A 27,896-nucleotide genomic window follows, 5' to 3' on the forward strand; every position below is an offset into this window, starting at 1 on the left:
AGGTCCCCCAGCCCGCCGTCGCCGGGGAGGGGGCGGCGAAGCGACGGCCCGGCCTGGGCGGGACAATGGCCGCGGCCGCCGGGGCCCCGGGAGCCCCCGCGCTGGGGAAGGGGCTGGCCTAGGGCCGGGCTCCGGTGCCCTCCCCGCGCGGCTCGGGCGGGCGGAGGGGGGCGAGGAGTTCCTTTGTGGCTCTGCCTCCGGCGCGGCGCGGGCGGGGGGCGCCGCGCAACTTTGCGAGGCGGCGGCGGCGGCGAGCGCGAGACGAGGCCCCGGGGCCCGAGCGGGGCCCCCAGCGCGCGGCCCGCCCCCGCCCCCCGCCCGGCCCCCTCCCCTCGCGCGCCGTCGCCGGAGCCCGGCGCTGCCCACTCGCGGGAGCCCCCGGGGCCGGACGGGCTGCGCAGCTGGAGAGGCGGGGGCCCGACGCGGCCCCCCCGGAGCCGGGCGCCTGGCGCGGGGGCTCGCCGAGCGCACGGGGGGCCGCGCGGCGCTGCAGACCCAGCCTCCCGCCGCCGCCGCCGCTGCCTCGGCGCTTGCAGAACCCAGAAGTGAACAGCAGGCGACCCGGAAGGTTTGCGCGCGGCTCCGCACCGAGCCGGAGCCGGAGCCCGGAGCCGGAGCCCCAGCCCGGCCCTGCTCGGGCCGCCGGGCGCGGGGCTGCGGCCGCGTCCCGGAGCCGCCGCCAGCACAGCCAGGTCCGTGCGGGCCCGGGGCGCGGGGAGCGGGCCCGGCGGCGGCGGGCACTCGCCCGCGGGAAAGTTGCGCGGAGTTGCGGGCGGGGGACCGGCCGGGGCGCGGGCGCTGTCAGCGCGGGCCGGGGCGCTCCGAGGGCCCGGGGCCGCCTGCGCCTCGGGCCCGGCCCGGAGCGGCGGTGGCGGCAGCGGCGCGCGGGGTAGGAAGTGTCTCCGGCGGCGTGTCTGGTCTGTTCTCCGAGTGTGCGTGTATGTGTGTGTGTGTGTGTGTGTGTGGTGTGCGCGCGTGTGTGTGTTTTCTTAAGCCGGGCTATTCAAACCTGCTGCAATTCTCCGGTAAACAATGATTCATGGGGCTTAATGCAAATAAACGGATTGCAAACGGCGCGGTTCGCGCACTTTGCAGCCGGCCCGGTGGAGCGGCCAGTGCCGGATTTCTCCCTTTTTTTGCAGATCTGCAGAATATGGCGTCCCTGTCCTGTTTTAAAAATAAGCCAGGCTGCCATTTTTGTTTTTCTTTTGTCTGAAAATTTTAATAAAACTGTCTGAGAATGTGGGAGAGGCGGCTGGAAGCAGAGGGGGCACCCGAAGGGTTGGCTTTTTTCCTTTTCTTTGGCGAGAGCCGCGAGCCTTTCGGGGAGGTGAGACACAATGCAATTGCACTTTAAAGAAAAAAAAAAAAGAAGCCGCTGGGCGATTTGGGGGGGAGGGTTGGGAATTTAAAGTTAACTCCGAAAGTTTTTTTTTTTTTTTTTAAGCTTTTTTTTTTTTTTTGGAAGGCGGTGGAATGCCGCGAAAGGATCTCGGGGCGCATTTCTCCCCCCCAGCCAGCCGCCTTTGCGGGATTTTTGGGAAAAGTTAACTGCCCATTTCCTCAGAGCTGCGGGGGGGATTGTGGAAGGTTGGGGATGGGGGTTTCAGGGACCGGGAAATGTCTTTTGGAAGAGGCATTGTAAGGAACTGTATTCTCAAATTTGGAGGAAAGGGTTGGCTGTAGGGGCTCTGAGAGGGCCCCGGGTTTCCAGCTAAGACCCTTGGCATGAGGAAATAATCCTGCTGTCTGCCACCGTGCCCTGGAGCAGTGTGCAACCCTCAGAGCTGTGAGCTCGGTGGGGGGTGGGGTGGGGTGGGCCTGTCTCCTTCATGGGTGGCCAGGGCCCTATTGTAGGCGGAAATCTTGCCCTCCGTGCAGGGGTGGCTCCCTGCCCGAAAGCCCCTTCCCCTGGTGGGCCTTCTGGCCCTGGTAGGTGGCATCTGGGTGAATGCCCTCAGGTGGCTGGCTGTTTGGCTGGGGGCAGACCGGCAGCCCCTGTGGGTCCTATCTGAAGGGAGGGGCAGGAGAGTTTGTGTGGTGGTGGGGGTGCTCTTACCACCTCTGCCATCCCTGCCCTGCATCCTGGAGGCTCCCTGTTGAAGGCAGTTTAGACTTGGGTGAAGTTCCTGGAGCATCTCTCTGGACAGGTCAGGACTTGCTGGCTTTCAGGCTACAGAAGGGTTCTCAAGGTCTACAAGGTCTGGGGTGGCTGGCGCTGTCCAAGGCGCCTGGGCAGGTTGGGCCTGGTCTTGCCCTTCTGGAAAAGTCTGTCTGTCCTAGGAGGACCCTGAGCCTGTTTAACCCCTGCCCCAAGGTCTCCTGGAGGCAAGACCCCTCTAGTCACTCCTGTGTTCTGGCTCCACTGGGCAGGGTGAGTTGAATTCAGGCAGAGCCAGGGGTTGAAGGCTGGGGCTTAGGGATTCAGGGCTGCAGAACTTGGCATGTCTGAGCCAGAGGGGAACTAAGCTAGGCATTTTTCAGATGGAGAAACTGAAGTCCAGAGAGGGGAAGTGACTTGCCCAAAGTCACACTGCCAGTTAGGAGAGCTGAGACAGAGATGTTCAGGTTTTCACATCTGGGCTCTCTCCACTGTTCTCTGTTGGCAGGGTGGCAGGGGAGGTGGGGGTTGACTCCTGGAAGAGTCATTTTGGACAGAACTGGACTGGAATGGAAGAGCATGTCTACCTTCACTCGTGCCCCTGCCCCTACCATCATAATCCTGCCTGGGTGTAGTGCATGGTTATCACATTAGGTTCTCCCAGAAACTCATTTGGGTGAAATTGTCAAGGTGAGGATACTTGACTCCATTTTAAAACTTAGGAAACTGAGGCTTGGAGAGGTTGAGCAGTGTCAGAGGAGGGCTTAAACTCGGGCTTCTGGATTCCTTGTCCAGGGAGCCTTTTCCTGGGTAGATTTTGGTACTTGTGGACAGGTGTCTTTCCTAACTTTTAGTTTTTGATCTTTCAGATTCATCTACTGACCTCAGTGACTGTGTAAAAAAAAAAAAAAAATGTAGAAGCCTGCCCCCTTAAGACTGTCAAGAGCTGGAAAGGCCCAGACAGGCCATCTGGGCTCAGAGAAGGGAAGCCACTGGCTTGAAGTCACCCAGCAATTTGGGTCCCAGCTAGGAGCAGAGCCATGGTCTCCTGTCTTCTTTTCTCTGTGAGACACTCAGAGGGAGAGGGAACCACTCTACCTAGTCACAAGACTCCACTGGGCCCAGGATATCCTGGTTGCTGGTTGTAGTGATGGGGCCAGGGGCATTATAATGGCCAAAACTAGTCTATCTCCAGCCCTTCCCTGGGCAGATACCTCCCTGCCTTTTTGTGAGTCCCTTCCTTCTTTTCTCCCTCCTTCCCTTCTTTCCTTCATCTCCATCCATTAGTTCATTCATTAGTTTGCTAGATTATTCCTTTATTCTTTCATTGTACATTTGTTAATTTATTGGTTAGTCATTTCAGTAGACATTCATCTGCCCGTCCATCTGTCCTTCCATCCATTCAATCCTCAGCTTACCTAGTCCGGGTTGGACAGCCATGTGATATACAAGTACAGTCTTTGAGGGCTCCAAAGCCAGTAGGGTGCAGAAAGCACTAGCTTGGGCAGTATTTGTGGGTGCCACATGAGTTCCCAGGGAAGGTCTCTCTGAGCATAGGCTTGAAAATACTCTTGTGATGGTGAATCTGGGTGCTGGGACCGAGATCCTTTTTTTTTTTTTTTTAACAGTGTGGTGAATGGCTTGTATGACGTTGGGCACATTCTTCTCTCTGAGCCTCTACTTCTTGATCTTTAAAATGGGCTAATCTCTATGACTCATGGCTTGTTGGGAACCACCACAAGAGTGTCTGCGACCTCTCCCTGCCCTGGCCAGGCACGTGATAGGACCTCGGTGTGCATCAAGGATTGTTGGTTACCAAGTCAGGCCCTGCCTTGATTTTGAAAACCATTATGGTTTCAGAATGAGCCCAATGATCTGGGGACCCTGTAAACCTTGTTTAACATTGTCATTCCCCTGCTGAAACTCTTCTCATATTTCCTAAGCATTTCAAAACCCCCAAAACCCAATGTCCTTTAGGGGCCTACAAGCCCCTTTATGAGCCTTCCAAGTGGCGCAGTGGTAAAGACTCTGTCTGCAATGCAGGAGACTCAAGAGACACAGGTTCAGTCCCTGGGTCAGGAAGATCCCCTGGAGGAGGAAATGGCAACCCACTTCAGTATTCTTGCCTGGAGAATTCCATGGACAGGGAAACCTGGCAGGCTACAGTCCTTGAGGTCGCAAAGAGTTGGATGTGACCGAGGATGTCAAACAAGGCCCTTAATGGTCTGGGCCTGCCTGCCGCTCCATCTCAGCTCCCCTGTCTCCCAGTCTCACCACGTTCAGCCACACCAACTTCCTTTCTGCAGCTCAAATTTACAAAGCCTATTGGCAGGGCCTTTGCACATCCACCCAAACCTAGAATGCTTGCATGGCTGGTGCCTTCTTGTTTCACCCGTTTTGACTCAGTTGGGGCTTCCCTGGCCACCTGCTCTGTAATAGCTTCCCACTGTCACTCATGGTCACATCAGCCCTTGCATCTCTTACCAGTATCTGAAACTTCTCCCTGTACTTATTTATTTGCACTTCTTACCTGTCTACACGGCTGGCAGGTGCTTAAACCCCACGCAGGTGAGTGGGCAAGTAGGTCCAGCGCAGGGTGGCTGTGGCTTTGATGGAGGTGAGGAGATGCCGGGGAGCCCGGGTGTGGCGGAAGCCCTGCAGTGGGGCAGCTCCAGGGAGATGAAGTGACACCGAGCTCTCTGCCCTCTTCTCCCCCGGGAGGCTCCAGGCTGTTGTCAGGAAATAATGAGATGATTAAATCACAGGATCTGAGAATCCCAGTCTCTTCCAATCTCAGAATTTTGCATCTGAGAAGCTTTCTGACTCAGAACCTTTGACACTGGAGTCCGCATTTGATCCAATCCGGGGTTTTTTGTTGCTGTCTAGTCGCTAAGTTTTATCCACTTCTTTGCTACCCTGTGGACTGCAGCCCCCCGGGCTCCTCTGTCCATGGAATTCTCCAGGCAAGAATACTGGAGTTGGTTGTTATTTCCTTCTCCAGAGGATCTTCCTGACACAGGGATCGAACCCAAGCCTCCTGCATCTCAGGAGGATTCTTTACCACTGAGCCACCAGGGGAGCCCAGATCTGGGGTTTAGACCCTTACGTAGGGGCTCTTCGCTACCTTATTTATTTAGTGACCCCAAGTGCTCACTTTGTGCCAGGCCATGTTCCAAAAGGCTTTGTAAACATGGATGTGCTTAATCCTCATTGTTATCACCCCCATTTTACAGCTAAGGAAACGGAGGCACAGAGACAGGAGATAACTTGGCCAAGTCCACAGAGCTCATCAGGCGCATTGTGCGACTTGAACCCAGCACTCCAGGACTCCACCTTAGAACACCACAGCTGTTGAGGGGAATCCCAAACTCACCCGACCCCTGCGCAGAGCGGGAACCCCCTTCCCACATCCTTGACAAGAGGGCCTCTGATCTCCGCTAGAGTGGTGGGGAGTTCCCTCCTGACCAGGCCCCCCAGCCTCCGTTTGTCAGGCCATCGTCATTTCTGGAAAGATCATCTTTACAGAGGGTAAAGTGCTGCACCCATCCTGTGAATAACACTTGGGAAGTGATGTTAGCGTTATGGTTTCCCAGTGCTTTTGACCTTGTGGTTTTGTGACTGCGGTAGCTTCTTTCTCCCCACGGGTTGTGAGCTCCCTGGGGGCAGGCCACCCAGTGCCTGGTGTTGTATGTGTACCTGGCACCAAACATACATGCCTCCCGAGCCCCTCCTGTCTCTAGCATCGTGCTTGGCTCTGGTCCAGGGTATTGGACAGGCTTGGTGTACTTATGGGAACAGGACAATGATGTCTCCACGTAGCCCCATGTGTACCCAGTTCTTGGAGAACCACTCGATCCAAAGTCACATGTTAATTGAAGAAAGGCAGGCCTCACAGATGAGCCAGCCAAACCTCAGTCTGTCTACTGGGGAGACTGCAGTGGGGAAGGAGAGGCGTGGGCCTCATCCAGGGCCACCCACACCTCAGGATGCCTTGCCTGATGGGCTTTCCTCTCCCCAGGTGCCACTTGGCTGACATGGTACATACGTGTCTTGGGGTCAAAGGCAGCAACAGCCCTGGTAGGGGAGCGGCTCCCTCTGTCACGCCGCCCTCCTTATCTCCACCTTGGTGGGGAATGTTCCCTGATGCACAGGGCTGCAGGGGGCCCAGCGCCCCACCTGGACTTGGGTGGGATTGAGAGGCGGGTGGTGTGGAAATGTGTTGGGGGTTGTGGTTTCGGCTTCCTACTGCCAGGACTGCGGTCAGGCTCTGGAGGCTGCTAAGGATTTGGGGAGGGGTCTGAGTGGTGTGTTGAGTGTTAAGGTGTGTGGGGAAGGCCTGGGGATTTGGCTCTGGGGCCCACAGCATCCTGGCTTGTCCCTGCCTCATCCATGTGGCAGAATGTCCTTGGGGGCAGTCCTCACCATATGAGTCCTTCTCTGAGCTTTGAGCAAAGGCTTCATGCTCCTTGAGGGGATAATCTAGCCATTTTAGCTTCTGGGATTCAATGCAGGGGGCACCTGGTTGGGATGGACACACCCTCCAGACATCAGGCACACACATACTCACACCCCCAGTCCTTCCATATCCACCTTTGACCCTACCTCCCCTACCCGTTTTGCCAGTTTGAGGGGCTGCCCGGCTATTTCAGAAACACTACCAGAAATACCCTGAATTGGGCCTATAGGAGCTGGGCATTCAGAAGACAAGTCCTCTAGAGTGTGTGTCCACACACGTGATATACATGCATGCACTCCTGCCACCCACAGATTACAGGTGGTAGTGATATACCCACGTGTGCCTCCCAGGAACCAACACACAGCCGCCTGCCTGCCCCTGCTTGGGTCCTTTCACACTCATGTGCATGCTGTTTTATCACCTGCACACAGCCATACTCTTGCACATGTGTGTTTTACACGTCAGTGCATCTTACACCAGCCTTAGATCTTTTGGCCTTACACAGGATCCCTCCCGCACACCTGTGCACTCATGTGTGCCCGTGCCCCACCCAGATCTGCTTGCAGCCTGCCTGGACCTCCTGCCTTCACTCAGCAATACTTCTCGAGTGCTTACTGTGTACCAGGCCCCTTGCTTGATGCTGGGGACACCGGTGGGGGGACGGGGACCGAAGTCGTCACCGCCCCGGTCTGGAGACTTGAGGCAGACACAGCTGAGGATGTGATTGCAGACTTCGTTATCTTCTGGAAAGGAACCGCTGTCCTATGACAAGGGCTGTCCTATAGCTTGGTGCTTTTACATTTACTGTACCCAGTGACGATGGTGGTGTGTGTAGGGGAGAGCTGCTTCGGGGATGGAGAGATCTGGCCTGAAGTTTTCCAGGTGAGGGCATTCCAGGCAGAGGGAAGAGCAGGGGTGAAGGCCCCGAGGTGGGAAGTCAAGGACCATGGAGAGGGCGGTGGCCCTGAGACCTGGGGGAGGTGGGCCTGGTCTGCCAGGGCCTGAGCTCGGTATTCCGTGGCCTTGACCCCCACCGCCAACATGTCCAGCCCAGACCAACCCCATCCTGCTCTCTGATCAGCCCAGCCCTCCCTTCACTGCTCTGCCCTGCTCAGGGCCCACTTTGCTGGCCGTCACGTCAGCCTTGGGCTCCATCTGCGCTGCCCCCCAGGGGTCCTGAGATACAGTCCCAGTACAGGTTCTGATTGCCTGCTGGGGGTTCCTGGCCTGGGACCCCCAAGGACCTGTAGAAAGCTCCTGGGGGCCAGGCCACAGCTGGCGTTCAGCAGCTGGCTTTTGTGCTGAGCTAATCCCAGACTTGACTCTCCACAAGGCCACTGGACAGCCCCATGGGTCCTGAGAAACTGCACCCCGCCCTCAGCCCAGTTGACATCTCTGGTTGGTCCCATTTCCACGAGTCTTCAGGAGGTTAGGACAGGCTTCCATGTGCCTTGGAGAGCCTCATAGCAAAACGGTAGCAGCCAACACGGAATCCTTACCACGGACCAGACTCTGTTCTAAAGACCTTATACCTACTAACTCATCGGACCCTCACAGTGATGCTGAGGAGATACCATTGTCATCCCAGTTCGGTAACAGTCTCTGTGGCTTTGACCTTGTCTTGTTCCAGAATCTGTACTTTTAATACTCAGTGGCCACATTGCCCCTCAGAGGTCCAAGAACCCAGGCTGTGGTTTAGTTGCATCTCTTTGTTTTATAGAGGAAGGAACAAAGGCCCAGAGAGGAAATGGACTTGCTAAAGGTCACACAGCCAGCGGACAAAAGGGGCTCCCTCTGCCCCCACCAGCTGCATGGTTGGCAGGTTACATCCTCTCCAAGTCTCATTCATGAACCCAGGCAGGCAAGGGAGAGATTGCCTTAGAAGCCAGCAGGGTGGAATCTTTCTGGGGTGTGGGGGGCTGCAGTTGAATAGACATGGGTGGGGGCTTTGGGGCACCCTGGACATGGGCTTTGTAATAAGTCGTCGAGTTGCTCATTTTTGTTCCAGGCATCTTCCTGAATGTGTGTTTTATTTCGAAATGCTCACAGCATCCACCTCACAGGGGTCATTAGGAGCCTGGTTGAGAAATGCTTGTAAAGCACCTAACAGTGCCTGGGATGGAAGAAGCGTTCAGTGACTTATTATTATGGTCATTTCACACTTGCAGAAGGAGTTCCCGCTGGGGATGGGAGCTGGGGCTCCCCAGGGGACACGGCAGCAAACAAGGGCATGGGTTCAAAGCCTGCGGAATGTCTTCTCAGCCCCGAGAAGGCGGTCACAGCCCGTTCCCTGGCAGAGACGCTGGGGCTCCCAGAGAGGATTACTACCCTGGGTGTCTGGGTGGCCGATGGTGGGAGAGGAGTGCCTGGGAGGGGAGGGCACGGCACCCCAGCTCCCACTGACCAGGGCGCAGGCAGCAGCCCCCTTCCGCTCTGATCAGCCCCAGCCTCACAATGAAAACAGCCCTTCCCAGCCCCGCAGGGCTGCGGAAACCCAGCCTAATTGGATCCAGGACCCTCGGGAGCCTAGTTCCTCACAGGAAGTTCCCAGGAGCAAGTTTCTGAGGCTGGCCTGGGTCTTGGGGGTGGGGTGGGGTGCAGCAGCTGGGACTCGGGACTCTGGGCTGTGTAGAATAGGGGCATATGGAGGGCAGAGGGGTCGTGGGAGGAAATCTTTGAACACATGGGGTCTCAAGTGCTGGGAAGATGGGAAACTTCAACTTCTCTCTCCTAGACCAACTTCTGCTTGTCCATTCAGGCCATCCTTCTGGCCCTGTGATGACCCGTCTGTTGAAAACCTTGACCACAGCCTTTCTCAGCTCAGGGACCCCTGAACATGGCCCGACATGGCCTTTCATCTAAGTGTCTAAGCCTGGAACTCTGGCCTGGCCACCTTGCCTTCCTTCCCCTGCGAATTCCTACACTGGGCTCTTGTGGTGCGTGCTTAGTCGTGTCCAGCTCTTTGTGACCCTATGACTGTAGTTCTCCAGGCGCCTCTCTCCATGGGGTTTTCCAAGCAGGAATGCTGGAGTGGACTGCCATTTCCTCCTCCAGGGGATCTTCCCGACCCAGGATTGAACCTGTGCCTCCTGCATCATGCGTTGGCAGGTGGATTCTTTACCACTGCGCCACCTGGGAAGCCCATGAGAGACCCACACTGGGCTCACACCAGACCAACATCATGGTGTGTGCTTTCCTGCCTCAGGGCCTTTGCACATACTGTTCTTCCCACCCAGCCTGCCCTTCCTGGAATCTCTCTTGACACCTCCCCTTCCCTCCAACAGTAAGTCCCACCTTCATGCAGTCTTTGTGCATCCCTCAGTGGGGTGAGCTTGTCTTCTCAGGAGCACCCCTACCCTAGCCCAGTCCTACCCCAGCAGTACCTTGTTGCCCCGCTCTGGAGCGTGCCTGTGTGCTGAGTCGCTTCAGTTGTGTTCAGCTCTGCAACTCTATGGGCTGTAGCCTGCCAGGTTCCTCTGTCCATGGGATTCTGCAGCACTAGAGTGGGTTTTCATTTCCTCCACTGGGGGATCTTCCTGACCCAGGGATCAAACCTGCATCTCCTGCATTGCAGGCAGATTCTTTACCGCTGAACCACTGGGGAAGCCCCCTCTCCAGGGCAGGGGACATATTTGAGAACACATTGCTGTCCTAAGAGGTGAGCAGCTTTTCCCATGTCTTTGCATCCATGGTTTTTGCCTGGAATGCTCTCCCTCTGCTCTTTTGCTTTCCTGGCAAACGTCCCCATCCTTGAGACCCATGTAGACACACCCTCTCCCATGTGTTTCTTCATTGACCATACGTCGAGCAGCTAGGGTGAACTAGGCACTTGAGCACCTACTGTGTGTCGGGTGCAAGGCTCTGGGGTTGCAGCAGGCTCTCAACCCTGTGTTCAAGGGTAGCAGCGGTGGGGAGGGGTATGTTTAGAGCCAAGATACAGAGGCGCAGGGTAGGGGGAGTGCAAAGGGCCATGGGGCGTGTATCACAGGAGAAGGGTCAGAGAGTGACCTTCAGTGAGACCTGAAGGAAGAGCCCTAGCAGGCTCTGCTGCTGAGTCCGGGTGTAGGGTTGTCCACGAAGTTGCTCAACCAAGAACCGGACCCAAGCCCTGATCTTGGAAGGCTCACAGCCACCTAGCGGCTCAGGCAGATAAGTCACTGGGCCATTCTAGGGTAGTGGGATCAGTGCTTTGGTTGCGGTGGAGGGGGAGCCCAGGACACTGCAAGAGCTCAGGGGAGAGGCTGCAAATACAGCCTGGGATCGGGGTGGCCATCAGGAAGTTTTCCTCTAGGCGGTGACACCTCACCTAACTCTTGATGGTTGATGGGTATCTGACAAGGTTCCCACTGGGTGATGGCCCCCACGTGGAAGGGCCCCCACAGGCATGGTGGCACGAGAGCGGTTTGTTTTGGGAACCTGAGAGTAGTGTAGTGAGGCTGGAGGGAGGGCTGCTGTGGGCATGTACCTGTCCAGATGCATGTGGCCAGCAAGGCCTCCTTAGCAAAGGCCTCTGGGCCACCCTGGAGAGTTTGAACTGTGCTCCCAAAGTTATGGCAACCCAATAAGGATTTTAAACAGGAGAGTGAGTGAGAAGGTGGGCAGGCTTTCCTTTGTCTGACTTTGGCTCCCAAAGTCCCCAGGTAAGAAAGGGGGATCCCTTCCTGACTGTACTCCTGGCTGGGGACTCGAGGCTTGCTGTGGGACGTTGAGCACGCTCCTGGCCCTCTCTGAGCCCAGGTCTCCTGGGTAAACCTGCAGGGCCTGAGGCCAGAATCCTAATGGGGCCATAGGCGGGGGCTGGGGCGTCCTGCTTGGCCAAAACTGGCTGAACTGTTAGTGTTATTAAAAATATTCCTTAAAAAGTCATGTAGCCACACTGCAGAAAAGTCAAGAATAGAGAAATGAAGTAAACCAAAACCTACCCCATTTCTGTCCCCACCCCAAGCCCGAAACACACCAGTGCTAGTATTTTGGTATTTCCTTCCTATCTTTTCTTCCAGCACCTGGTTTTTATATAGATGTCATTGCTCTATCTATACAAATAATTTAAAATTCTCCCCCCCCCCCCAATTATTGTTGTATCATGAGTGTTTTCTAAATGACTGCAGGGTGGTTTTAATCCTTTAATGGATCTAGTGTCAGGATGGAGAGCATGGGCTTCGGAGCCTGACTTTCTGAGTTCAAATCACACACACACTGCATGACTTTGGGCAAGTTACCTAATTTCTCTGTGCCTCAGATCTTTGTGAGGTAGATATGAATGTTAAATGAGTCATTACAATGCCAGTAAACATTGGTTGTTAGCAACTACTATAGACTCTGTCACTGTGTAACATGATTTACAGAGCCATCCCCCTATTGTTTAAAATTTTGGCTGTTTCAGGTTTTTGCTACTGTTAAAAAAAAAAAAAAAAACCACTGAAGCAAACAGCTTTGCACATAAAACTTTGTCTATCTTTGAGGTATTTTCTAGGGACAGATGACCAAGAATAGGATTGCTAGACCAGGAAGTTTGAACATTTTTATAGAGTTCATGACACATTATTGCCAGATTGTTTTCAGCAATGACTTCCAATTTCACCATACCCTCACTAGCATTGAGTATTACCATTTTCTTATTGCTTTTTGCTATTTTAACTTGTGAAGCTCATTTAATTTTTGCTGCTAGGGAAGCAGAACCGTTTTCTGTGTTTATTAGCTGTTAGTAACTTTTTTGGTCTGCTAGTTCCAGCATACAATCTCTTCTCAGATCAATTAGGAAGATACAGGAAATAGGGAAGAGTATAACACAGGGGACAACATAGTGTCAGAGTGGTGGCGGGGACTCAGAGGAGGGGGAGGGGACTTTCCTTTATCTAGGCCATGACACTTTCAGTTCCCTCTACTTAGACTATTCATTCATTCAAACATTTATCAGGTACTTTTTGGCTTAAAGGTAAATGACTCAGCCTCGATTGTGCCCTGACAGAGAGCATGTCCAACAGCAGAGATGGATGAGAAAACAGACAGAAAATGGAATGACAAGTGTCTGATGATGGAAATGCAGGGCACAGAGGGAACAGAGAAGAGGGGCGCCCAACATAGCCTCGCAGTCCCAGAAGGCTTCCAGGAGGAAGTGGCCTTTAAACTGGGGCCTGAGGAATAAGTTGTAGTTAACCAGTGAAATGGGGGAGGGCAGAGAGTTCCAGGGAGAGGTGAGGAAGTGAGAAGGGAAGTGGAGCGCTGGGGAAGCCCTCGGTCTGGCTGGGCAGAGCGGAAGGTGGAAACAGCCAGTGAGGCCAAAGAGGTCAGCAGAGGCCGGTCACGGAAGGCCTCAGGAATCCAGACCTGGTCTGGAAGGAATGAGAGAGCCACCGAAGATTCTCACGAGGGGAATGTTGTGATCTGATTTGTGTTTTAGAAATAGCAGAGGGACTGCAATAGGAGAACAGAATGGGAGGCGTGGGTAGAGGTGAGGGTCCCTCGGAGGAGGATCTTGGAATAGCTGAGGCCAGAAGGGGGCTGGGACCAGGGCAAGGAAGGTGGTAGAAATACTCCCGGTGGATCCTGGCCAACACCTGCCAGGACCCACTCGGTCCTGTGTGCCTGGAGGATGGGGCCTATGCGGGATTTGGCATGTGACGATCAGCTGAGCGCCCACCATCACCGACCCTGATCCTGCCTGCTTCCCGCTGCCTCCAGACCCTTGTCTGTTGCTCCACCCCTCCCCCCGGCTACCAACCACTTTCTTTCTCTCCTTTTTTAAAGAATAAATTTATTGTTTTCATTATAAAAGCAACAACATTGCAGAGTATTTGGAAATCAGAGAAACAAAGACAAAAAACCAGGTTAGCTCCAGCCGCCTCCCCCAGCACTGCCAGCCTCCCTCTGGGCGTGGTTCCCCACAGCTTGCTTTTTCTGACGCAGGTTTTTATTTTTGCCTCCTTGTAATCATAGTATCTGGACAGTTTTGGGTCCTGCTCTCTCCCATTTGCTTGTTGGGAGCTAGTTCCCTGGTGGCCATGGGGTCTGGGCAAATCTCATTTGTAACGTATCTGGGCTGGCCTGGGGGTGGGGTGGGTGGGACAAAAGTTGCTTAAATACACCCTCTGTCCTGCAGTGGGCAAAGCTAATCACCTTCCCCTTGGACTGCCCTGTTTTATGTGCAACTGTTTGTCTAGGCCTGAACCTCCCCAGGTGGGAGGGCCTGGCACCTGGTGTACCCCTTCCTCAGTGCCCCTGCCCCTAGCTCCCCTTCGTGGAGCTTGCTAGGCTGCCCTCAGGGGCCACTCTCCTGGGAAAACGTGATAGACAGACTTGGTTTGTGATCCAGACTCAGCTCTGTGACCTCAGGCAAGTTACTTAACCTCTCTGGGCCTCAGTTTTCTCATATGTACAATGGGGCTATTGCAACAGTTAAATAATGGCTATAAAATGCCCTGATACCTTTCTTGGCCTACTGTAAGTGTTCAGGAAAAGATGGTCGAAATTGTACTTTCTCATTCGACAAAGAGTTTCTGAGACCACCTTGGACTAGACGCTGGAGTGGCAGAAGTGAATGAGCACCGGCTCTCCCTGTGTACAGAGCTGAGTCTGGTGGGGAAGTCACACAGGGAACACGACTGCACCACCCCGGCACCGCTGCAGCCAGATCTGGGTGGCGTCCTAACTCCATCACTTGCTGGCTGTGTGACTTTGGGCAAGTTGGTCGACCTCTCTGAGCTGCAGTTTCCTCTTGTGTTAGGTGCATATCTCACAGCGACATGATGCGTGTAACATACTCAGCACAGTGCCTGGCACTTAGTAGGTGTTGAAATCAAAAGTAGCTGCCATTTTTATTGTTATTGTTATTGTTATTCCCATATACAAGGTGCTGTTGGGAACACAGAGGAGTGGCTGACTGGGGGTTCAGGGAAGGCTCCGTAGAAGAGGGAACACTTGAGCTGGGTCTTGAAGGATGAGTAGAAGTTCACCAAGTGGGAAAGGATCCTCTAGGTAAGGAGCCTGCGATTGCAGCTTGAAACCTGTCAACCAGGGCTTTGTTTGGGTGACGAAGGCATCGTGTTCATCCTGACTCCCCTGAGTGCCCCTCACCGCCTCCCTCTGGGTCTGCCTGGGGGCTCTGTGCGCCCACCCTCCTGTCATAGCATCCACCTGTGACTCTGTCCTGGAGGTTGTGGGGTACCGCTCACGGGAGTTGCCGTGTCCCCATCTGTCCATGTTTCGGATCATAGATCTGTGTCTGTCGGTGTTTGGTGCTGTCTGTCTGCATGTTCCTGTGACTCTGTCTGTCTGCGTCGGTATCCAGGGGACCTCCCAGGCCACACCGTGATGGTGGGGGGCAGCCTGCATGTTCCCTTGGCCTCCAACTTTAAGCAAATAGCCAGGCCTCCTTGGTCATTCTCCTCCCTGGCCCAGGGTAGCTCCTGCCTCTCACCTCCGTTCCATTCCCTGGGGACCTTCAACCCGTTCCCTCCCACTGCCTCCTCTCCTGGCTTCTCCAGTCCCACCTATGCTCAGCAGGCAGAGGGGCCTTTGTAAGCCACAGATTCTGTCCCATCACCCAACTGCTTCAAGTCTAGACCCCAGGCCTTGGATTCAGGAACTGCCTTTCTAGGTCTAGCCGTGTCTAATGGCTCCAGGCTCATCCTGTGTCACAGTCCACGCTGATCACTTTAGCTCCCCTCCCACACCATGTTGTTTCTCACCTTGGGATTTTGTTAAGACTGCTGCTTCCACCAGCAATGTTCCCCACTCCTTCTTTGCCTGGCTAACTTCCACTCATCCTTTAAGACCCAAAGCATGTATCACCTTCACTGGGAAGTCCTCCCTGATCCTTTCTTTGCATCCTGAGCTCTGGGCTGCTCATCCCTGACTTGTGGGGTAAGAACAAGTGACTTGCCCAAGATCACACAGCTAGTGTTTTGGCGCCAAGATTTGAACCTGGGTGCCCTGGGCTCCAACTAAAGCAGGTCCATGGTCCAGGTGAGGGGACAGTAGCTAGGATTTGTGAAGAGGATGCAGTGGATCTGAGAGAATTTGGAAATGGAATCCTGGGGACGTGGCTGGTGGTGGGTCTGAGCTGGGTGGGGGGAGGCCAGGGTCCATGGCAGGAGCATCTGGGTAGGTTGGGATGCGCTACTCAGATTGGATGGCTAGCGGATTATGTATCCCAGGGGAAGGCCAAGTCCAGACTGAACAGCCCACGAGCGGTCAGGGAAGTAACTGGAAGGTGGTCCTGGAGCTCCAGGGGGTAGCCAGGTCTAGGGGTGGAGACCTGGGGATTTTCTGGTATTTAAAGCCCTGGAGTGGATGGACCATCCAGGGACTGGGCCAGTGCAAGGAGGAGGCTCCCGCCCACCCTGAGAAGCCTAGGCTGTGGGGGTGCAAGCTGGGAAAGAAACTGAGAAGATGTGGAACCCAGGGCTCATAGCACTGATCTCTGAGGGTCAGGGTGGCTGGGAGGCCATGAAGGATAGGACTGGGAGATGGCCCATGGGCTTTGACCACATGGAGGTCCCTGGTGGCATGTGGCAGGTCTCATAGGCCAGAATTCTTTTTTTCACAGAAGCTTCTGGGTCACGTGTCTGCTTCCTCCACTTAGCTCAGGGCCCCCAGGGGACAGGGTTCTTCTCTTTGCCTTTGGTTCCCCAGCCACCAGTCCCCAGTTTGGCCCAGAGGATGTATCCAGAACCAATGGATGGGTGGATGGGCAGGCGGGTGGCTCTAGAAGGTGTTTCATTCATTGACCCATCTGACTTTTTTCACCTTTTTGAGCAAGAAAAACAAAATGACACCTTGCTCGCCCTACTGCAATGATCAGGGCTGTGTATCTTGAGGCCCACCGCCCAGAGTCTTGGCTTCTGTCCGGAGCTTTGAAGCCCAGTCTGCATATCCTGCCCGACTGCTAGCATGTCTCCTCTGCCCGTCCGGCCTGGACACTCAGCCTCCTCTGCCCCCGGTTCTTCTGTCCCCCGGCGCTGTCCCCAGGCTCCTCCTGCTGACCTTGGTCCTCTGAGCTACCTGACTGCCCCGCCCAGCACACTCCCTGATGCCTCCTCACAGCCAGCATTCCTTCCCAACCGCTAGCACAGCATTCAGGATGCTGCTGGCTGGCCTCCGTCTCTCCCCACCTCACCATTCTCCAGCTCTCTGTGGTGTTAGTGGGTAGCTGCTCACTGTCCCATACCTGCTCCACGTCTGCTCAAGCTGTTGCCTCCACCTGGATGGATGCCCTTCTGCCTTGTACACCTGTCCTAAGCAGATATCCAGTCATCTCTCTCCTGCTTAAAATGTCTCTCTCAACACAAGTTCTGTGTGGCTTGGTTTGACCCCAGCCACCTTCCGACCCTGTCTTGCAGGTCCTAGGACTGCACAGATGCACACTCAACTCGAAGGTTTGTTGAGGGGCTCATGTGAGATGCTCTTGATGCGCGTCTGGCAATGAGCTGGGCCCTCAATAAGGGCTCAGAAAATCCACCCCTCCCCCTGCCCACCTTCCTGCGCTAACACAGGTAGATGTACACCAGGACCTGGAGCACTGACCAAATCATGAAGTTCCTTAAGCCCAGCCCGAGAAGGACACAGAGGAGTGAATGCTGTGTGGATCAGATTCCATGACCCATGGTAGACCCTGCTCCCTGTCCAGGGTTGGGGGTGGTTCCCTCCCTGATCAGGGGTTTGATGAGTGGCGGAGAGGATGCTCTATCCCAGCTATGGGACCCCCTACCTCCCTGACCAGGGTGGGGCTTTCGGAAGCCTGGACTTGTCATTGAACTCAAGAGGAGGCGAGACAGCTCCCCTGGAACAGTCCAAGAAGTGGTTGGGTACAGTGGGCAGAGCCCTGGGCCAGGGCAGGAAAGAGACATAGGGGCCTGGGTCAGTCCCATTTTACAGATGAGAAAAATGGAGGCTCAGATTGCTGATGCCCAACACTGCACGGCAGTGCTTCCTTCTGTTTCCCCATCTGTGTGGCCAGGAGCAAGGGCTTCCCTGGTGGTGTCCTAGCTTCCTCCTCTGCGAAATGCAGGTGCAGATCTTCCCGGCTTCCTGGGGCTCTGGTGAGAATGCTGCTGGATACAGAGGGCATTGTACACCGTCAGTGGTGGTGGATAATCGTGGGATTGCCTTTAAAATGAGTCTAATTATTTATTCCTTAATTTATTCATTCTGTCCCGCAACTCACATTGTTGATCACCTTTGGGCCTAGGCACTGGTGATGCCAAGCTGAATGAGACAAGTGTCTTCACTTCCCAGTCCTCTCTGAGGCAGCTCCCCAGCTCCCCTTTCCCTCAGCCCTGGAGCCTCCCTACCCTGGCTCTGCAGCTCAGATGACCTCACATTTTCCCCAGTGGACAACAGCAGGGGAGGGACAGGTCTGAGACTTCTGAATGGAAGGGTAGTGGGTGGCATGCCATCCTAACACAGGGCCTGTCCACAATCCTACAGTCAGGATGCTTTGTCCTTCCTCCAAACAGCTTGAGGGACTGATGAGCTGGATGTTGGGAGTCGGGCAGATCAGAGTGGGGATCTCAGCTCACTGCTTACTTGCTGTGTGACCTTGACCAAGTCACTCTGCCTCTCTGAACTTCAGTTGTAAAGTGGGGATGAGGAGCGTACCCGCCTTTTAGTATCAGTGTGCCTGGCACAAGGTGGGTACTTAATAAATGGCAGCCTCCTCACTGTTCTTACTGTGTTGAGGCCTGTCTTTGAAAGGAGATATGTTCCAGGGACCTGGAGCAGTCAGGGAGAACTCCAGGCAGGAAGTGTTTCTGGTACTGGGTTGTGAGGGATGGGCTGGATTGGATGGGTGGAGAGAAGGGCAGCTTGGTGTTTGTGGGTGGCGGAAACAGGAGGGCTTTTACAGCTGCCCGGCCACCCGAGAAGAGGGCACTCTGATTCCCAGCTGGCCAGACTCAGACCCAAACCGACCCCCAGGCTGGGAATGAGAGGCAAGACTTTCATATACAGGTATTGAGTCGTATGCAAGTGGATATTTGTTCCACCAAAGACTGGGGTTTGCAAAACACATTCCCCAGAGGAAACAGCCTGAGCAAATCTGATGTCTAGTCTTGACTCTTGGCACCCTAGCCCTACGGTCTTGGGCAGATCTCTTCCCCTCTCTCCAAGCCTCAGTTCCTTCACCAAAAAGTGGGATAATACCTCCTGTGACTACTCCTCGAGTAAAGATCACAAGTGATAATGTATATAAAAGATCTTTCTTAAAGTGTTGAGATTAGGTTGTATCCTTACAGAGGGGTTTTTTTTTTTCCCTGAAACCCTTTGCTGCAATTCCAATAGGGCTTCTCCCACTTGTAGGGCCAGGAAAAAAGGTTAGAGACACTTCATTTCAGCCTTGCCTGTCAAAAAAAGCAGTTCCCTGTAAGCGACCAATACCAGTAGGCATTTAGTTAGTGATTTCTGTAAGGGACAGATAAAGAAGAGAAGTTTGATATGGAGTGAGACTTCATGGAATGCCCCTGTCCAGCACAGTCTCTGTAAGTCACTTCTTGACTTACTGTAGGGCCACAGGAAGACGTGAGCCCTCTGGAAGACAAAGATAGCTTTGAAGGCCCACCCTTTATACTGCCCCGGTTGCAAAGCCCTTCTCACTGCACAGGAACTTGAGAGAGGTGGGGGCCACCAGACAAACTGTCACATTCTTCTACTGAAGGGCCCCAGGCCTCAGGCCTCTTCATTCCCCTCTTAAGTACAGTGTTCTGACACATCCTTATAGGCAGAATGTTGTACCTGGCCATGCTCGTTTCTTGAGGAGAACTTTCCAGAGGTACAATTCCTTGGGTCAGAGGGCAAAACTGTAATCATTTGAGTCCCCGTAAATCATCCTGCCAAATTGCCCTTCGCAGAGGCTGTTACCTGATGACCCAAGTTGTCCGCTGTGTTCTGTGGGTCAGAAAGGCAGGGATCAGGGCGGGGCAGTTGCCTCTGCTCTGCGGCCATTGACAAGGTTGGCCCAGAACTCCTCAGTTTGTCCCAGGGCAGCAGACTTGTGTGTCTAATCCACGGGGTTGGCTCTGTAGCCTAGGGTCTCTGTAGCCTAGGGTCTCTGTGGGGGGACAGGGATTAGTCCACTGGCATAAGGGTGATTTGGGAGGGGTGAGCCGGGGGGTGCTCTGTTCCAGATAGGACCCTGCTCTCTGGGGCTCACTGTGGGAAATGCTGAATTCCAGAGCTTCAGCCTGGAGGTGTGGTTCTTTGGGCCTGGTGGGAGTCCTGCTTTGCTGTGGGATGAGGGTCCCACGGGGGCAGGGATCCCAGACACTGGCCCAGAGTTGAGCAGGCATAGCTGATGGGAGCTCACCCTTGGCCAATGGGGAGGGCCCTCTTCCCTGTGACAGTCGCTCTCTCCCCGCAGGATGGCCGAGCCTCGATTTAACAACCCCTACTTCTGGCCCCCACCTCCCACCATGCCCAGCCAGGTAAGACGGAGCGTCACCCCTTCCGCCACCCTCCCCTTCTCGGAGCCGCTTGGGTTTGGCCGGGCTTTGGCTGCTGCCTGCGGGACAAGGGGTTCGCGGGTGGCCTGGTGGCCCGGGGACGGGGCCGGGGACGGCCCCAGCCCTCTCAGTCCCTCTCCTCTCCCTCCCTTAGCTGGACAACCTGGTCCTGATTAACAAGATCAAGGAGCAGCTGATGGCGGAGAAGATCCGGCCGCCTCACCTGCCGCCCACGTCGGCCTCGTCGCAGCAGCCGCTGCTCGTGCCACCGGCGCCGGCCGAGAGCAGCCAAGCGGTCATGTCGCTGCCCAAGCTGCAGCAGGTGCCGGGCCTGCACCCGCAGGCTGTGCCGCAGCCCGACGTGGCGCTGCACGCGCGGCCGGCCACCAGCACGGTCACAGGTACCGCCGGGCCGGGTGGGCGGGGACTACCTGGGAGGGGCGTGGCCGTGTCGCCCGCCGCGGGGCGGGGCCGGCAGGGCCTGGGACGGGGGTGGGGCTTCCAGACTTGCCTTCCTGTAGCCTGTTGACCTGCTTCACCAAGCCGGCCAGAGGGGGCCGAGGGTGGGTCGCTTTCCTGTCAAGGAAGCCAAGTCCACGCAGAGAATTTCAGGAATCCAGAGGAGAACCGTAACCAGACTTGTGTGGGGGATTGAAGGGTGAGGGAAGACTTCCTTGGGTGGGTCCCCATGCGAGGAAAAGTTGGTGGTTGACTAGGGAAGATAGAGCAGCATGTGCAAAGCGAGGGTGTGTGTCGAAAGCAAGAGTAGGACAGCGTCCAGGTGGGAAAGATCAAAGGGTGATGAGAATCATCACCGTCACGTGGCAGCTAACTCCAGGTGAGCATCTGTGTTCATCAGTGTTCGCGTTATCACTCCCAGCCCGTTCGGTGGGGTGGCTGCCTTTTACAGGCTGAAGTACAAAAAACAGCAGCTTCCTGTGGCTCACCCTAACGTCTCCATTCAGCAGATGAGCAAACTGCGGCCCAGTTTCACAGCCAGTAAGCGGCCTAGACAGGCATTGTGGTTCCAGAGCCCAGGCATGAACCCTGTCGCTCTGGCGGGGCTCTGCTGAGGCACCAGATTGTGAAGGACCCCGAGGGCCACCTGGGCAGTTTGGACTTTTACCCTCGGGCAGTGGGAGCCCGTGCAAGTAGATGAGGTTAGAAAGCTGGGTCTCTGGCTCTGAGGTGGAGACGTGGCTTGGTGGGAGACCAGCATGGAGGCAGGGAGAGCTGCAGGAGAGGGTGGTGGCCTGGGCCAGGCAGCGGCAGAGAGGATGGAGAGAAGGGAAAAGAACTGAGGGATGCTGAGGAGGAAGAGCCCGCAGGCCTGAGTGCGGGGCGGGATGAAGGGGTGAGGAGTGGGAGGGTGGGCACCGGGGACTCCCAGGCGTTTGCCAGTGAGATGGAACCGTCGGAGGAGTGGGGTGGGGGACTGACTGTGAGCCCAGTCCTGGATAGGTTGAGGCTGCGGGCTGGGAAGACATCCTGGGCAATCTTATGGGCCTGGGCTGCCTGGTGCCCACTTCAGAGCCTGCTGGACAGGCTTTTCCTGGTGGCCGCTGTGACTGGGCCGTTGTTCCTCGAGCTGGCCCCTGCTGCCAGCCAGACACCTCTCCCCGTCTCCCTCCTCCCTCTCAGAGATGCCCAAGAATCTTGGGGCCTCATGAGCCTCCCCATCCAGGCCTCCTCCAGCCACCCTCTGCACATTCCCTCCTTATTATGACCTTATTAAATTTATTTTTTCATTATAAAAGTAATATTAAAAAAGTAATATAAGCATATTAAGGGAAAATTGGAAAAAAAGAGAAAGAAAAAAAAATCATAACCCCCAGCTCGTAACCCAGCAGCTTAGAGAGCCTTTAGTCCATTTCCTTCCTTTTCCATCGTTTTTGTTTGTTTTTTAATGTGCAGGGGGTGTGTTTTGCTGAGTTTGTGGTAAGGCTGTACCCATGCCTTTAACTTTCTTTTCCTACTCACAATTTTATCATAAACATATTCAGTGCATTTTTATTATAAAGGTAATTCCTAGTCATTATAGAAAATTTAGAAATTGCAGACAAGTTGAAAGGAGGAAAAAAAATTAACCCTTGTCCTACTATTGTTAGCATTTTCATATGTTTTCTCTGTATTTATTTTATTTTATCCTTTAATCACAGATGTAAAAAATGGATGAATTCACCAGGTAAAACATTCAAAATAATAACGGAAGCAGATAGCGTATGAAAATCTCCTTTTACCAACAAATTCTTTGCCCTTCCTAGAGAGAAGCACAATTTACACATAGTTTAGTTTGGTGTCTCTTTTCAGATCTACTCCTGTGCTTTCACGCACACACACATTGTCTGTGTATACATGTGTCGTTTGGATATGTGTGTTTTTGAATATATGGGTTCATGCTGTGTATGATTTGCTTTTTCACCTGCCAGCCCAGTTTGGCATTCTTTCCTCATCACTGCATGTCTTGTCTTGTCTTTGTGGTTTCCCTATTCTTCTTCTTGTGATGAGCCGTGTCTCTTTACACAGCCCCTAGTGAGGATAAGCAAACTGTGTCCAGTTTTGTCTGATCATTGTTTTGTATGGAAGGTCCAAGTACACAGATCTTTGTGCTCATGTGCAAATAATTATCTCTTTATGGGCAATTTCTAGAATTAGAATTACTTTGTCAAAAGTTATGTACATTTGAAGTTTTAATGGCTGTTGCCAAAGCACCCTTTATTATTAAGGTTGATAAGCATACACTCCCAGCGTGTATGACATACACGCCAAATACCTGTGTCAACTCTAGATATTATCTTTTCCAGTGCACAAATTTTGGGTTTCTTTTTTTTTTTTTTTTAGCATAGTTTTAATTGTATGATAGATATAATTTTCATTTTTTTGTGTACTTTTTTGATGTTATAAATGTTTCTAGTCCCTTTGTTTTTAAAACAATAACTTTTAATACAGAACTTAAAAAAAAAGAAAAAGTTCATCGTCAAAAGAATCAGAAAGTTAAGGCAAAAAAATTGTTTTAAGATTACCCCTAATTGCACCGTCCATATCACATGTTGGTGCATCTCCATCTCCTACTTAACTTTTTCTGGGCCTTAAATTTTTTTTTTTAATTTTACAAACAGTCTTCTTTTTATTGGGCAGTTGATGTTCAGTAGAGAAAATTGATCACAATTTATTGAAACCTTCCCTAATATTGCATATTTCAGTTGCCTCTGATTTCTACTATAAATGACAATAGTAGTGAACATCTTTGTGCTTCAGAGTTTTCTGTTTGTCTGTTTTTTGTTGGGCGGATTTCCAAAGTGCTCCTGTTATATAGATGATCAGACTCATTTAGTCCTTAGAGGGGCTTCCCTGGTGCTCAGTGGTAAAGAATCCACTTGCCAATGCAGGAGATGGGGGGATTCCATCCCTGGGTCGGAAAGATCCCCTGGAGAAGGAAATGACAACCCACTCCAGTATTCTTGCCTGGGAAATCCCATGGACAGAGGAGCCTGGCGGGCTGTAGATCATGGGGGTTGCAATGACTTAGTGACTAAACAACAGTCCTTAGGTATCTAAAGAATCTTACACGGCTCTCATTTATTGACCCCTGAGTAAAACTTTGCAAAGGGAAGGCTCAGAAAGACTGGCGAACTCTCAGAGACACACAGCTGGGTGGCGGGGGCTGACCCGGGCTCTGGCTGCTCCTCATCCCTGTCCCCACCCCCGTGTCTTCACAGGTCTGGGAATCTCCTCCCGGACCCCGGCTGTGAGCACGTCAGAGTCGAGCGCCGGCACGGGTACCAGCAGCCCGTCCACGCCCACCACCACCAGCCAGAGCCGCCTCATCGCCTCGTCCCCCACCCTCATCTCAGGGATCACCAGCCCCCCCCTCCTGGACTCCATCAAGACAATCCAGGGCCACGGCCTGCTTGGCCCCCCCAAGTCCGAGCGCGGCCGGAAAAAGATCAAGGCGGAGAACCCAGGGGGGCCGCCTGTCCTCGTAGTCCCCTACCCCATCCTGGCCTCGGGCGAGACTGCCAAGGAGGGCAAGACATACAGGTGGGGGTCTTGGTGGGAGGGGTCCAGCAGGCTTGGGACGGAAGCTGGTGCCTCGGGGCTGCCTCCGGAGCCTAGCAGTGGGGGATTGCAAAGTGGGGGGCCCAGAGGCTTGAAGGTGGAGGATGTGGTCTAGAGGGGCGGGGTCTCCTGACCCTCCCACCCACAACCCCTTCAGAGGTGGGGCAGCCTCCACCCCACCACAGCCTGGGATTTTGAGAGTCTATTTCCTTCTCTCTTCAAGCAGTGTTCTCAACTCTCAGTGTTAGAATCATCTGGAGAGCTTTTCAGAAATGCCAGTGCCAGGGCGGTACCTCCAGAAATTCTGATTTAACTTGTCGAGGGGAGGCATATGGAGGGCCTGGGATGAGCCATTCCAGGAAAGCTCCCCAGATGATTCTAAGGTGTCTACAGCCAGGGCAGAGAACTCACCGAGTGTTGGAGCCCCTCCTCCAGAACCACGGCCCGCCAGGCAGCTCCCCGTGAGGTGGAAGCCTGCTCCCCTGCCTGCTGCCCATGTGCCTCGGGGGAAGGATGTCCAGGCTGGGGGCCTGCCCGTAGCCCCCCACCCCGGTCCCTCCTCCCAAAGCTCTGGCACTGGTACAAGGTCTCTGATATAGAGGGTCTCCCCTCAGCCATCCAGGCACGGGTTGGAGGGATCTTCCCGGGGTGAACCTGCCTCTTGCCCACAGGTGTAAGGTATGCCCGCTGACCTTTTTCACCAAGTCCGAGATGCAGATCCACTCCAAGTCGCACACAGAGGCCAAGCCCCACAAGTGCCCGCACTGCTCCAAGTCCTTTGCCAACGCCTCCTACCTGGCCCAGCACCTGCGCATCCACCTAGGCGTCAAGCCCTACCACTGCTCCTACTGTGATAAGTCCTTCCGACAGCTCTCCCACCTCCAACAGCACACCAGGTGAGTAGCCGGCCTGGCGCTGCCCTGCTGCAGCTGGTTTCAGCTCAGCACCTGTGCCCGATGCCAGGACCTTCTCTAGGTGCCTTCCCCAGACTCCTTTGCTTGGCATACAAGGCCTTTTGTGATACAACCTCTTTGGTCCTCCCTGGCCTCAGCTCTCACTCCTTGCCCTTCCCACCATTTGTCACCTGTTGGTCTTTGCATGTGCTGTGTCCTTTACCTGATACACCATCCCCCTCCTTTCCCTTGTTTTTCTGGCCCTCTCTTATCCATCTCTCAGTAAAACCTCCTCCAAGAAGCCCTCCCTGGCCCCCCTGAGCCAGTTCCACAGCCGTTGGGCTTCCCCATCCAAGCAGTGGTAGACTGTCTTCGACTTGGCCTGGTTATTTACCCACCACCCCCAATGTATTGGGGATTCTTAAAGGTGAGGGCCCAGTCTCCTCCATTTCCACATCCCTAATGGGTGGCACATAATAAGCATTGGAGCATTTATTTAATATTTGTGGAATAAATAGAACTGACTTTTCCAGGGCATGTGATTCATCCCTTTAACAAATATTTACACCGCCTCCACCATGTGCAGGCATGCCCCTCGGTGCTGGGAATACAGCAGTGAATGAAACAGAGACAGATTCCTGCCCTCTTAGGGTGTATAGTCTAGTTGAATGTGTGAAAGGGCGATTCAGAGATAAACATGTTTTAAGGGAAAAAAGTTTTTGCAGGGGAGTACTGGCATCAGACTGGCTCACCAAATAAAAACACCATAGTGTTTAAAGAAATAAACTAAAGGTTACCAAATTACAGTTCACCTCTTCAGAGGGAAAGAAGCCCAGCAGTTTTCTCATGTGATAGTTCTTATATCTATAAGCACGGCTGTCTGCCAATATCAGCATTGTGAAAGTCAGGATGAAATAGCTTCTGCTGTGGAATTTGTAACTCACAGAAAGTGCTCAGGGGTTTCTGTCTTTGGGGCGCTAAAATTAGACAGAGGGACCTGAGGTTTGGTTTTGTTGTAATTTATCCATTTCTCTCCATTGTCTCTATATACTTTGCCCCAGAGTGCAAGATGTTATGTCTCTTTCTCTGACTTTGAGGCATGATGAGTAGGTTTGATGGTAAGGAACAAATAACAGGATAACCTCAAGATGGCATCAGTCTGTTTTTCTCATCCCCATGCCTCTTAAGGCATGGATTTGACCATGTAGATTAATTTCAGAAACTTTCTGATTTTGTCATGAATTTATTTTTTGAAGTTCGGCTAGCTTTATGGACATGCATGCACGCGTGCTAAGTCGCTGCAGTTGTGTTTGATTCTCTGCAACGCTATGGACTGTAGCCTACCTCTGTCCATGCCATGCCCTCCTCCAGGGGATCTTCCTCACCCAGGGATCTGGAAGGGATCCCAGGGATCTGGACCCTGCATCTCTTCATGTCTCCTGCATTGGCAGGCAGGTTCTTTATCACTAACACCACCTGGAAAGCCCCGTGAAATGCTGATCAATAAACAAAGTCCCTCTGCTTGTTTGGTTATTAAAATTAGAGCATGCGACCCCCCAAGGTTTGAGAGTTAACTTCTGTCAGAAGATTTTTTAAGGCCCCAGGCTGTAATTTTAATCTGTGTATGTGTGAAAAGATTTTTCTTATCATGTTATCTAATCAAAGATCTACCTAAGTTCCTATATAAGATTAGGAACTTGGAACCATCAAATTTCACCTCTTGTCAGGTTGTGCCTATACAGCCTATAATGGAAAAGTTACCATCTGTTTGGAGAATCCCTAGTTTGTCAGTGTTTCTGGGCTGGCATGAATGACTTTGCTCATAACCTTAAAGGCAAGGATTCCACAAGCCATGGAGTAGATTCAGTCCAGTTTCCTGGAAGCCTGGGGAGGCTGTATTCCCACTTATGAAGTACAGGCCTTGTTTCTCACTATCACGCTGTCATGCCTAATTAAATGAAATTTGTCTTTAAATGTGACATTTCTGGCATGGCCATGGTTACAAATTTGATGTACCCAATTATATCCCATTAAGAAAGAGGACAGATTCTTAGTGAACCTGTTTAGAGAAACTAATGGATCTAAGAAAGAAAAGTCTCAATAAAGGCACTTAGAGTATTTTTTAGCAACTGTTCTGGGTAGATTTGTAGACAAGGCCAATTACATGTCTTTTCAATAGAACTATCATTTTAAAATTTCCTTGATATTTCATCAGTTTATATCTATGTTAAATTTGTCTGGTCCCCCTGCAGCCTACCCTCTGCAATTCTGCAGGGCTCACGGGAGCAAGGAACCATTTAAGGAATATTCTAGTCCAGTTTGTTCAAATATAGCCTCCTAAATTGATGAATAGAGGTAGATCAAAGGAAAAAAAGGGGGATTTCTCATATATTGGTGGTGGCTCAGTTGGTAAACAATCTGCCTGCAATGCAGGTGACTCAGGGTCGACCCGTGGGTCAGGAAGATCCCCTGGAGAAGGCAATGGCAACCCACTCCAGTACTCTTGCCTGGGAAATCCCATGGACAGAGGAGCCTGGCAGGCTACAGTCCATGGAGTCACAGAGTTGGACATGACTTAGCAGCTGTTTCTGTTAGAAGATAGAATATTAACCACAATTAAATCACTTTTATCCAGTCCCAGATCATAATTCCTGTTCCCTGACCTTGGGGAATTAGTCTGCTTTGCAAAGTTATCTCCTTCTGGACTAAAGACTTGGATCCTGGCTGCCTTGGCCTCAGGCAGTGTCCGGTTATGGTGATGGGGCATCTTGGAAGCCTGTGCCCTAGGTCTCTTTCCAAAGTGTAAAGAGCCAGTGCACTGGTCCAGTCCTCTCCTGAGGCCATCCACTCCTGATATTTCTTTCAGAAGACTCAAGCTCTGACCTGAAGCACAGGCCTTTATGCAAGTGTGAGGCAGAGAGCCAGATGTGTTGATAAGATTGAATGACTCT

General features: G+C 53.3%; 1 protein-coding gene across 5 annotated transcripts in view; it reads left to right on the forward strand.

Annotated features, from left to right (window-relative positions):
• Positions 1 to 344: 344 nt before the first annotated feature.
• Positions 345 to 27,896, forward strand: part of ZNF362 (zinc finger protein 362) — a 43,756-nt gene continuing 16,204 nt past the window's right edge. Inside the window, exons 1-6 of one of the 5 annotated variants that reach the window (XM_070459112.1) lie at positions 345 to 692; positions 14,407 to 14,531; positions 19,912 to 19,975; positions 20,148 to 20,394; positions 23,713 to 24,034; positions 24,724 to 24,948. In XM_070459112.1, coding sequence (XP_070315213.1) covers positions 14,494 to 14,531; positions 19,912 to 19,975; positions 20,148 to 20,394; positions 23,713 to 24,034; positions 24,724 to 24,948 — 896 coding nt within the window. In that variant the 5' untranslated portion in view covers positions 345 to 692; positions 14,407 to 14,493. Of the gene's footprint in view, positions 693 to 806; positions 890 to 10,504; positions 13,385 to 13,628; positions 14,281 to 14,406; positions 14,532 to 19,911; positions 19,976 to 20,147; positions 20,395 to 23,712; positions 24,035 to 24,723; positions 24,949 to 27,896 lie in introns of those variants that run through there. The other 4 variants (XM_070459114.1, XM_020896036.2, XM_070459113.1 and 1 more) reach the window with 4 other exon arrangements.

The sequence above is a fragment of the Odocoileus virginianus genome, chromosome 30 (assembly GCF_023699985.2).
Source record: "Odocoileus virginianus isolate 20LAN1187 ecotype Illinois chromosome 30, Ovbor_1.2, whole genome shotgun sequence".
Taxonomy (NCBI): Eukaryota; Metazoa; Chordata; class Mammalia; order Artiodactyla; family Cervidae; genus Odocoileus; species Odocoileus virginianus.